At 38.7% G+C, this 12,705-nt stretch overlaps 1 protein-coding gene across 1 annotated transcript in view; it reads right to left on the bottom strand.

The window, feature by feature from the left end:
• Window positions 1–12,705, bottom strand: part of CLTRN (collectrin, amino acid transport regulator) — a 35,914-nt gene that overhangs the window by 8,110 nt on the left and 15,099 nt on the right. The window contains exons 4-5 of the mRNA XM_036271602.1: window positions 6,192–6,305; window positions 1,304–1,498 (exon numbers count right to left, since the gene is read on the bottom strand). Coding sequence (XP_036127495.1) covers window positions 1,304–1,498; window positions 6,192–6,305 — 309 coding nt within the window. The remainder of the gene's footprint in view (window positions 1–1,303; window positions 1,499–6,191; window positions 6,306–12,705) is intronic.

Below are 12,705 nucleotides of genomic sequence, written 5' to 3'. Positions count from 1 at the left end.
TTGCATCACATGTCATGCCAAGCTCAAGAAAATCAAGCAAGCTCAACTTGATCTTAATATTTTAGTTGAATTCGGGGATTAGACACAAATTTATTCCACAGCATTTCACTTATCATTTGTGAAAAAAATTACAAAGCCCACAATTTAAAATGATTCCCTTCTGTTAGTAACTAATGTGAAAAATGGAAAGTAGTAAACCTCAGGAGAAACAATTAGTTGAATATACACGTGGCCAAACACATCTCACATGTCCTATCTGGGCATCAACCCTTTTGAAAGCAATGCATATCTCACTTACCAGAATTCCACTTTTTTGGTATCAGAAGGAAAGGTTTAGAAGCACCAAAATGTCTGGTGAAGAGTTGAGGCCTTCCTCCACTTCCCCTCTAGGTCAGAGTTACTTGTAAACAAAGTGCTCTCCTTTCATCATGCTGAGAAATCCTGTCTCTTCTCCCCCTGCCCCACAACCTTAGTAACTCTCCCACTGGTCTGAAATTATCTCTTGAAGTAATTTCAGTCATTGAGACAACAAAATTTGCAAATGTCCCAGAATCCAGGTAAATGAACTGGAGAAGTGGGAATCTATACATAAGTTGCTAAATTGGAAGCTCTCAAACTAAGTGAGTTAGAATAACCTGAATATTCATTAAAATGCATCCCACTCAGAGAATCTAATTTAGTCAGTCTGTGATAGAGCCAAGGAACCTACATTTGAAACAAGTGTTCCAGGTGAGTCTGATGCAGGGAGTTGATTCAAAGGCCACTTTGAGGAACACAGTTCTACATCATATTATAAGCACTAGAGGGATGAGTGTCCACCAAAGGGAGGAAGTATAAAACAGCAAAAAAGCATCCAGGACAAGATGGCAGCTGCAGGCACTGGGCCAAGAAGAAGCAGGCCAAGGTGGAGAGGCATGGAAAGAACTGAGGAACTGCTAGCATTTGGAGGTGGGTGACTATCAAAGATTAATTCTGCCTACCCAAAAAGTCTGCTTATCACTGTATATACAGCTTACAAAATCATAACACAGATATTAAACTTGACTCTGGATATGTAACATTCAGATGGTGCAGAACAGAGAGAATGATGGTAATGGAAAGAGCCATAATTAAGTAAGAAACACTGGACTCCAAAAAGCCTCTAAAAACAAGAACATAAGTATTATTTTTAAAACCACCAACTTTTTTCAAAGTTTCAGATATAAGGCATTATCTTCAGGTAGGAGCAAATCCTCTCCTTTTTTTTCCAAGTCACGAACAAATAGAAAAACACTCTTTAAATCATTCTCTTTCAATATCTTACCTTCTACGTTGCCGGATTCCTGATAAAATCAATAGTGTGATTGCAACTATGACAATACAAAATACCACACCAAATATAATAATCCAGATGGGCACAGATGGGTCAGTGGGTGGTGCAAGAGTAGAAGGAATTTTTAAAAATTCCAGAGTCTGGTCATTCAAAGAGAAGGCATTGTTGATCCGGTTCCTATTCATTCTAAAATACAATGACAATAAAAATGAACAAAATAAGACAGGGGGAAAAGAATACAGAAGATGCAGACCTATCTCTCCATGATTATAACTCTTTGTATAAACAGAGCATCCTCTTAGAAAGAGACTTCAGGTTCAATAGACAGTTTGAGGAGGGTAATTATGCTATGGTATTCTTTTCATAAATTGCTGTGCTCACTGCCAAAACAGGTGCTCTTCTATGCCCTACTGCCCTCCGTTGTTACAAATGTCCTAGAAGTAACTAGAAGTCCTGAACTTTCAGCTCTGCCCACCATGTTTTATTTCCTGAGAGGTAGCATCTAGATTAAAATGACAGGACTCTATTTAAGGTGATTTACATAAATACCAACTGCCCCCAAATATATGTTAAAAAGTGGGTGATGAACATGAGAATAAAACTAGGAAGAGGGAAAAAAATAAATCAAGGAGCAGCTGCAAATCCATCAATTTGATCTTTTTTCCCCCCATTAATTCAATAATCATTTGTGGAAAACTTACTAAGTACCAGATACTGTGCTAAGTGCTACAGATATAAAGTGAAATAAAAATACTAAGGACCTTACTGTCTAGAAGAATGACTGATCAACCCCTCTACAATCATAGTGCAATGCAAAATTTTCTATGGAAGAGGCAAATATGGGCACAGTGGGGGAGTACAGCAGAGGGCTAAGCACATTATAGTGAGAAGTCAGGGCTGCTTTCCTGAGAAGGCAAGTTTTGAGCTGTGCTTTGAGGAACAAGTAGGAGTTCTTTATACCACAGTGTGTCATGAACACAGGAATGGAGACACGGTAATAGTGTGATTTTCTCAGTAAACTGCAAGCAGTTCCATATAATGAAAGTAAATGGTGCCTTAGGAGACCAAAAGTCTAGGAAACATAAAGGTAAATGGGCTACTTTTCCTGGGGGAAATCTGCATTTTTGGTGGTGGTAGCAGTTAGGGAAGGCTTGGTAGCAAGGACTTATTTGGCTGAAACCAAAAAAGTTCACTTCTAACTGAAATTTGAAAACTATATAAGATTTCTTGGAGATATTGTATGGCCTTTACCGAATTCACACTAGACAAGTTGACTTCATCTACCTCTAGAGCAACCCTAAAAAATAGAGATATGATGTGAGTCTCATGTATGACATAAAATTTTCTAGGAGCTGCATTTTTTAAAAGTAAAAAGATACAAGTGAAATTAATTTTAATGATATATTTTGCCCAATATATCTAAGAAAACATAATTTCAACATATAATCCATATTGACTTAGTTCACATTTTATTTTGTACTGTCTTTGAAATTCAGTGTTCTTTACACTTAGAGCATATCTAATCCTGGACTAGCTACATTTCAAGAGCTCAATAGCCACATATGGCTGCTGACTACTAAATTGAACAGTGTGGGCCTTGAACTTGACAGTAAAGGCTTGGAAATCTCTGCAGATCTGTACCAAGCTATCAGGAAAGACCTCCGTTAGCAAATAAAATTTATGCTGAGGCATGATTATTCATGAATATAAAGGAAAATCTCAACCAGATAATCTACAGCAGGGAATAATTTCAATGTAATTTTTACCAAACTATATGATGTTTTCTTTTTTAATGACCTAATACTGATAACCTGGGAACACAAACCTTTCCATAAAATAGTGAATCCCACTACTAAAGTCTAAAGCAAAGTAAAATGAAAAGTTGTTCTGCATTCTCATTCTATCTACCGGATTGGCTAACACTTTGCTATTCTGTCACCTCTCAGGCTGATTAGAAGTTCTAGTTCGGTACAGACTAAACCTCAGTCCACCACTAAAATCCCCAACAGTAATCAATCAACAAGAATGTCTTCTAGCCATGATTGGCCTTGAATAAGCGCAGGCCCTCACAACACAGCTAAAATACACATCTTAGAACTGGTCAGTCATTCCCTTACCTAATTCGACATGTGTAAACACTCTAGTATAGAGAGAACAAAATCACTGGACGTGGTGGCAGCATGCCTGAGTTCAAGTCCTTGCTGTTTATTTTTCTAGCATGGTGGCCTTAGCAAATCAATCTCCCTGAGCCCCATTTTCTCATTTATAAACGAGGAATAAAAATAATGACTCAAAAATGACTAGTGTTGGTATTCAATGCCACAGATGCATTAGAACATGCCCGTGAATCAAAAAGTGTTATGCAAATATTAGGTGAAACTAGTATTTTGCCAAACCAAGGAGATTCTTCAGCCTTGAAATTCCTCTTATCTGTGCTCTAAGTACCACCTCCTTCTTTCCACTCCATCCTTCCCTCCTGGTATTATTTTTTTTATTTTCATACGATCCTGATGAGCCCTATCCATTCCCTGACATAAATTCCCATTCTATTAGCCATCCTCATGCCCTGAATAGTTTCTTCTGCTATTTGAAACAGACATTTTTGGGGGAACATATTCATCTACATCCTTGACCTTCATCCCAAACATTCACTCTTCCTCCCCACACAAACTGAAGCCTGGTTTAACCACAGTGCCTCTACTGCCCTTGTAGCCCTCCCAAATCACAGGGCTTGAATAAAATCCCTTTTCACATGAAATATGATATTCCTAATTCTTATTACCTAAGTGGTGGGTCTTAGCAGTATTTTTAGTAGCAAAAGTGTAGGAACAATTTAATTCAAACCCTCTTGTTAGAGCAAATTAAATCATTTCCGGTTGGTATAGATCATCAATGACTGCTTCAGCAAGGGAAATAGATTGTTCACACAAAACCTTTGGTACTTGATTATATGCTCATTATCTTAAATGTTAATATTTTACAGAAAGCAAATGAGTTATTTCACTAGGTATTTCTCCTTTGTAAAGAGAACAATAAGCATTTTAGTAACATATAAATCCTTTGCAAAGAGAGGTACTTTGTTTCATTCTTTCTTTTTTGGGAAATAGTTTGTTTCTTTCAATATACCTTTGCCCAGTGTCAATCATGTGTGGGATTTGAAGTTGTGACACATGAAGTGCACAGTAATTGAAATAAAAACAAACTGTATCCTTCTGCTTCTCTGAAGGAAAGACTACATTTCACTTTTGAAAGTTTGTTATGATCACAAGGAGAGGAGGAGGGGAACTGTCAGGAAACATTATAAATCTTGAAATGGGTAAAAAATATCACTGAGTATTTGGCAAGAACACCTTTCTGGACATTTTCTACCTTTTATTGTTTTGAGTTATTTTGCAAGTCTGCAAGTTGTATATAAAACTAACGTAATGTAAATTATTCCTGTCCACAGAAAATCAAGTGAATTGTGTTTGGTGGGACACAATTGATGACTACCTGATGAATAGACTGGTGACTCTTTTTATAAATGAACATCACCATTCCTCGATTCCTGTGTATGCATGTTTTCTTGAAGTCTCCTTTGAACAAGTTTTAACATTTTACTAGTTTCCTCATTAATCAAAGAAATAATATGGTTTTTGATAGCATTTATTTATTTGTACGAATCATAATTTTATTTTTTTAAAGGTCTCTTTTACAAATTGGTAGTCACAAAACAGTCATGGGGATGTAAAGCACAGCACAGGGAATACATTCAATAATATTGTAATAACTATGTATGGTGCCAGAGGGGTACTAGAAATATAGAGGAGACCACTCTGTAAAGTATATGATTGTCTAACCTGAAATACTGTACACCTGAAACCAATACAAAATAATATTAAATGTAAACTGTAATTAAAAATTAAAAGGCATCTTTTAAAGGTAAAAACTGTACATTGACTAAGGAAGGTAAGTTCTTAGAGACCCAAAAAATGTGAATATTTTTATGGTTTTAAAATAAAAGTCAGTTCCGGCCAGTGTAGCTCAGTGATTGAGCATCGATCCATGTACCAAGAGGTGGCCAGTTCAATTCCCGGTCAGGACACATGCCCAGGTTGTGGGCCTGATCTCCAGTGGGGGGGCATGCAGGAGGTGGCCACTCGATGTTCTCTCTCATCGATGTTTCTCTCTCTCCCTCTCACTTTCTCTCTATCTAAAACCAATAAAGGAAAACAATATTAAAATAAAAGTCAGAGGTATGACATGTGCCTCAATACACCTTACATTTAATCTTCTCAACAACTGTGAGAGAGGGGTATCATAATTATTCTCATTTTATAAATGATTAGAGAAAACCAAAAGGGGAGAAGTAATTTGTCTATATTCAAATAATTAGCAAGAGGCAAAACCAGAATTAATAACCTGAAGTACTCGGTCTCCAGAATCCATGTGATGAACCATCACAATAGTTGTGTACAAGGTGTTCTTGCTAAAAGAAGACAGTACTAACCATTCTTAGCTAATATTTAAACCAGGGTCTCTCAACCACAGCACAAGTGACATTGGGGTCAAATAATTCTTTGTTGTGAGGTGCTGTCCTGGGCATAGTAGGATGTTTAGCAGCATCCCTAATTACTGCCTGGTGGCCATCTCCCTCCTTCCCCTAACTATGACAACAAATATGCCTGGAAACATTGCCAAATGTCTCTTTGGAGGCAAAATTACGTCTGGATGAGAACCACTGATCTACATTAATCTCTAATACAAACAAAATAAAATCTTTGATACCTTATTTAACAAATATTGTGATGCAGAGATAAAATTCTTTAATGCCTATGAAAAGAGTTCAATTAACCAACAAGTTGATTTACTGGTAGAAGGCAGATTTTTCAGTGATTACCTTATTGCTGACTGTATCTCATCAGCAGGAAGGGTGTGGTTATTCACAGGATCTATAACCACAAACCAGAATGACACCCGCTGGGTTACATTGCAAAGTAGGACATGGGAAATACTGCAGATAACAAAAAGAAGAAGAAAAAGAAAAAAACATTATAAGTAAATAATACCAAATTTCATTAAACCATCCACTCTGGTGTAATCACCATTTTAAGAGATGTCTTAGCAATAAATGAAAAGTCATTTCTACCATTATGAAGAAAGGTCTTACAATCAGAGAAAGACAAATATCACGTAATATCACTTATTTGTGGAATATAATGAACATAGAAGCTGATGAACAAAATAGACCCAAAGACAAAGAAGTAGGGTACAGACTGATAAACCTCAGAAGAGGAAGTCATGGGGGAGGGAAGAGATAAACCACAGAACTTATATGCATGTATGCATAACCATGGACATAGACAACAATGCTGGGGACTGGGGAGGGGGGGTCGGGAGGAGGGTGTCAATGGGGGTAAAAGGAGAAATATCTGTAACAAAAATAAATTAATAAAAAAATTAAAAATAGAAAAAAAGAAAGACTGTGGTCATCCCCACAGTAGTTTTTTTTTTAAAAAAGAATAAAATTATATAGGAAATTTCCTTTGTTTCAAACTCATGCACCTGAGGACCATTCCGTTAATTAGAGACCTACCAAAAAATAAAAACAAGAAGGTTACTTAGTAGAGAGTTTTCGAAACCTCATTCTCCATCACCTGTTAGCTGATAGCACTCCTGGCCCCCAAACACCTGGCCTCTCTGAACCACAGAAGATTCTCAGATACAGATAAATCCATTGTCCACTCTTGATCCAATAGTTGCTCTTGATGGCCACTATTTCTGTCCCTCTCCCACTACAGTATTGGAGCAGGACCAATAACAGATTTCCAAACTGAAGAGCTATAATCGGTTTACCATAAGCCTATGAACACCGACTTTGCATTTACCTGCTTTCCAACTATAACTGAGAAATGTGCCTCTCTCTACTAATATACATGGATTACGAGTAGAAATGACAAGAAATAAATGGTATTAGTGTTTAGACTGGAGGTGATCTATACATGAATGTATGAAGTTTATGAAAGTTGAAAATTATCTGAGAGTCCATATTAAATCAACATTGTTGGGGCTAAAACATAAAATCCTGAATGGTTTTCATCACTTACTAAAGAGCAAAATCTCAAAAAGTGACATTAGCAACCATTCTAGAAGGATAAAACATGAATCCCCTTTCTACTAAAAGTAAATCCATTGTTTTTCCTTAAAATAGAATACAAGTATATGATGTTCATTTTTACCATAATAAAAGAAAGTGTCCTTCTATCACGTTTTTGTACATTTCAGAAGCCAGTAGAAATTGTTATATTTTCTCCCTTTAAATGTCAAATACAGAAGTCAAGCCCTCCCCCGCCCCTCTGCCTAGAGCCAAGGCCTGGGGCCAGCAGTGAGAAGCTGGAGGCTTCCTTGGCCTCAGAGAGCAGGGGGCATTCCAAGAGGTTACAGTGTGTGCAGGGTGCAGGCCTAGTACATGCAGGACCCAATACACAGAGGCTTCCCACAGGTCAACACCCCACCCACTGTCCTTGCACCCTCATACCAACCGTCAGCCTAGCCCTACCCACTTAGAATCTCTAAACAGCAGGAATGTCTGGGAGCCAAATCCCCCCTGGACGATGCCAACCCTGCTGCCCCACAATCATGGGCAGCTACTTGAGCAGCTAACTGGGAAGGTACCTAAGCACAGATTCATAAGATAGGATTTCTTCACACCCACTTTCTCCACCTTGGCACTGTTAACATCTGGGGCCAGATACTTTGTTGTTTGTTGGATGCTGTCCTCTGCATTGTAGGGTTTTAGCAGAATCCCTAGTCTCTACCCTCTAGGTGCCAGCACCATACCTACATTGTGAAAATAATGTTATTGCCAAATATTCCAGGGGGGAGGGGAGGAGGGGGGAGGTTTGGAGGCTTGTGGGGGGGGGAGAGAGAGAGAGAGAGAGAGTCACACTGGTGGAAAACCACTGAGGGACAGTGACCTCTACTGGCAGAAACAGTCAAGCTTGGTCTCCCAAAATGTGTGATTTTACAGTATATCAAAGTTACAGAGATGAACAAAATGAAGTGGTGCGTGCCTGGCAAAAATATTTCCCCCAATCTTATAGAATGCTGTAGCATGTGAATTATTCATGGTTTTGCCCTTATTAATAATGAGACAGTGTAAAGGTTTTTTTAAAAATGGGTTACTCATGTAAACTCTTCAGGTTGGCAAAAGTTAAAAAGTAAAATAGCAACAAATGCTGGTAAAGATGCAGAGAATTGTAATTTCAGGCAGTGCTTTGGGTGTCAGTGGGTTCAGCCATTCTGGAAGTGTCTCCTAGAACACTGTGCAGATACCAGCAAATCTGGGGGTTGGGAGGTGGGCGCAGAGAGAGAGAGAGAGAGAGAGAGAGGGAGGGAGGGAGGGAGAGAGAGATATCAGTGAGGATGTTCTTTGCTGAACTTTGTCAGAGCTGAGAATTGGAACAGCCTCAATGTCCACCAGTAGGGGGATGGATCAAGCAAATCTGGTATGTGCTGTCAAACAAGCACTAGTCCACAGATTCAAGGGAACAAAGAGCCCAGGGCATCTGGACTACTGAGCCACACAATTCTGTGTTGGACGGCTGTGCTGTGCATTGCAGGATGTTTAGCAGCAAACCTGGCCACTATGGAGCAGTTGTCATTAGGCCACCACCAGTAGTGACAATCAAAAATGTCTCCAGGCGCTGCCAAATATCCCCTGAAGCACAAAAGTCACCCCTAGAGGGAAGCTACTGAACTAGAGCTACACATTTTTAAATAAAAGGCTACATCTCAAACTTACGCTAGTGAATGGAAAAGGTGGCAGGTGTAATGTTATGTGTAGCACATGACATTTATACAAATTAAACAAATACAAAGTAACACTGCTGGCATAAGAGAGGGGGCCAGGAGCCAGGTGAGAGGACATTTGGACACTTGCCTATTTTCCTTTCCATCTAAAGTCTCTTTAAATAATGCTCAAACATGAATTTCATGGTATTTTTCTTTAGATAGTCAGAGAATATGCTGTAAACAAACCAAAAAGAAAAAATCCCTTCCTTCTTGGAGCTTGATTTCTAAAGGGGTGGAGACAGAAGCTAACCAAATAAATAAATACACATGCTGCCAGTTGGGGAGAAGTAGTATAAAGAAAAATAAAAGAAGAGGAATACATATATTCCACCAACACAACGGTGGCCACAAATGCTTCCCTCTGTCTCCTTCACCATGGAACTACACTGTCCTTACTATAAATTCAAGTTATTTATTCAGTGTTTATTCTGCATGCCAACTCATGCTTTAATATAGCACCTCGGCAAATAAAATTAAATTATTTTATCAGCTTCGAAATAAAGATTTTCAAGAGATTAAAATGCTGCTGAAAATACTAAACCCATCATTTTCAATGAAGACAGTTACTGTTAGATACAAATAGTCTTGGATTGAAACTCTACAGATAAAGCTTTTCTTTGGAAGATTACTTCCTGTCATTTGCTAGACTTGAGACTAGGCATTTCACTCTAAATGGGTTACTAGAAAGGGTTTGAGACCTTAGCCTGTCAATGAGAGTGCTGCTGGCATTTTGAGTAGGAAATTCTTGGTTATGTGGAAATGTACTGAGATTGGTACCACATTGATTATCTCTCATCCCCACCCTCTAAATACCACAACAATCTCCAGTCATAGATATAATCCAACAAAACACCACATTTCCAAATGCTACCTGGATATGCTACCATTATTACCATACCCAGATGAGAAATGCTTATAAATCTCTTCAGATGTGTCAAGGTCATAAAAAAAAAAAAACAAAACCAAAAAAAAACAAAGTAAGATAGAGAAACTATCAGATTGGATCAGCCTAAAGAGGAATAGATTCTAGAACAGAATAGAACATTAGTCCAAAAGAGGGAAATCTGAAAAATTGCCATAGTTTAATAATATAAAGCCAATATCAATTTCTTAATTTTGATATATCTACCATGATTATTTAGCATAATAACATTAGGAAAATGGGTGAGGGTCTAGAGTAGAAATTTTCAACCTCAGTGCTATTAAATTTTAGGCTGGACAACTCTTGCTTGTGAGAAGCTGTCTATTCTTTTGAAGGATGTATAGGATCATCCCTAGGCTCTACACACTTGATGCCAAGAATGCATCCAACTGTAAAAAAACAAAATGCCTCCAGGCATTTCCAAATGTTCTCAGAATCAGGGGAGGGAAAAATAGCCTCAGGATGAGGACTACTGGTATGCAAAATCTCTTTGTATTATCTTTGCAACCCTTATGTAAATGTATTTTTTCCCCAAATTAAATACAAACACATACACATACAGGAGCAAAGTAGTTATTTTTAAAGTTCCCTGGGCACACTAAAATGATCTACAAGAACACAATAAGGCAATGGATTAATAATAGTTCTTCCTGGCTTCATTGATAAAGAAATAACAGATGTGCATATATTTAAAAAACAAGGAAGAACTGTATTCAAATGCAAGATAATGGCATCTGTCAGCATAAGGGTGCCTTTAATACTATGGACATTTTTTTAAATGTGTTATGTTGTGTATTCAACAGTATCAAGTACTTGTTAGGATACCTCCCACTGTATTAGTGTCTTAGGAAGTACCATTTCCATCATTTACCCAAGACTGATATTAGCAAAAAAGGTTAATACTTTTAGGCTGCTTAGGGTCTTCTTCAACAAAATACTAAGTATTCCTCCTGCATGACGCTTCTGCCAAGAAAAGTAAGTCTGAGATGTTAAACAACAAGAAAGTCAACTTGTGTTCAACAAATACCAACCATAGAAATATAATTGCAGAGATGTGTTTATATGTTGGTCAGATATAGGCAGTTGAACTAGTAATGAGTAAGCCCACCTCCTAAAGTAGTTAGGTGGGGGGAAGGACCAGGGGAAGCAAACCACTGTTTCTAGAGGGAGCTGCAAGGCAAAGGTCATAGAAGGTGGAGACACACATGGACTGGGGCTTCCTCCTGGTTTGCATGATGCATTAAGAAATCAACTGATGTCTTGTCTCCCCCAAGAGTAAGGAACTGAGGTCCAACAAGAGATAAAACCCAGGCAGTGGGGAGCTACTTCAACTATGGCCATTCTTACCATATCCACCAGGGGAGTATCCTCCCAGGGGACCAAGGTGGAAGAAGAGAAAGAAATGGTGGGTGAGGCACTGTTTGTCTGTAACTATTGTGCCCCCAAAGACAGGCCTCTGGTTTAAGAGCCAGGATGTTAAGCATGCTGCATTAACTAACAAATGTTTACTGAAAACCAACATTGATTACATAATATGGTTAGGGATGGTTAGAAAAAAGAGTTGATACTATAAGGATATTTAGATTCCATGACCCTGTCCATAAATGGCAGATGAAGGAGTTTAATATTACTAAGACTCTCAAAGACTGAGACTCTAGAAAAATGGTGGTGAAATGAATGGAAGCTACATAGAATGTCTTCCAGGACCAAACTGGAATTACAACTAAAATAAAGACAAGTAATCTGGAAAAATCAATTGAAGAACAGCTTGAGAGAACCCTTATAACCAGGAATATAAAGAGGATCCCAAATCGAGACAGATAAGAGCTTAGGAGATATAAGAGGGTTGGCTTGGTGCCCATTTGCAGGAGGTGAGGGCTGTCTTAGCTGTGAGCAGTTCCCTCTGAGAAGTCAGAGGTTAAAACCCCAAGCCAGCTCTCCAGCACAGAGTGGCTGAACAGGGAAAGGTGCCCACATAATACCTGGTTGAGAAAATTACCAGAGCAGAGATTTTGTCTGGCAGGGAACACTAGCACATCCCTGAAGGGCCAGTACACTAAATTACAGCTACAGCCACTGACCCTGGGCTGCAGCGGAGGAAGGGCGAACTGGACTGGAACTGTGTGAAGAGAGTCTGGGGTTCAGGGCACTGGGGAGAGAGTTAGGAAGAAGGCCATTAGGAGCTCTATGCTGAGTCACTCCCCCACAAGACAGTAGCCATCTTACTCAAGAAGCCCCTTCCCACAGTGGCTTTAGACTGAAGAAGAAGCAACTGCTCCTCCCTCAGGAATTTAACACCACTCGGCCCAGAGAAGTACAACCTGAGGCTTATTAAGTAACTGGGATAATTGAATCTTTGCTTGGCCTGTGTCTCTACCCAGGAAGTTAAGATTAGGCATTGGTGTTTAGCGTGGTCCATTCCATACTCATTCAAACCCAGCAGAGGAAGCCACAATCAGTGGAACACCAAAATTCACAGGGAAGATTTGGCAGGCTCCAAACCCTGCTGAGACAGCCAAAATGGTGAAACAAACAAACAAAAAAATCCCAAATGAAAGAACAAGAGAATTCTACAGAAGAAGAGATAAATGAAATGGAATTAAGCAAGTTATCAGAAATAGAAATCAGAGTAATCATT

The sequence above is a fragment of the Molossus molossus genome, unplaced genomic scaffold (assembly GCF_014108415.1).
Source record: "Molossus molossus isolate mMolMol1 unplaced genomic scaffold, mMolMol1.p scaffold_m16_p_2, whole genome shotgun sequence".
Classification (NCBI taxonomy): Eukaryota; Metazoa; Chordata; class Mammalia; order Chiroptera; family Molossidae; genus Molossus; species Molossus molossus.
Note: the sequence above shows the minus strand (reverse complement) of the source record. Positions and strands in the feature narration are given on the sequence as shown.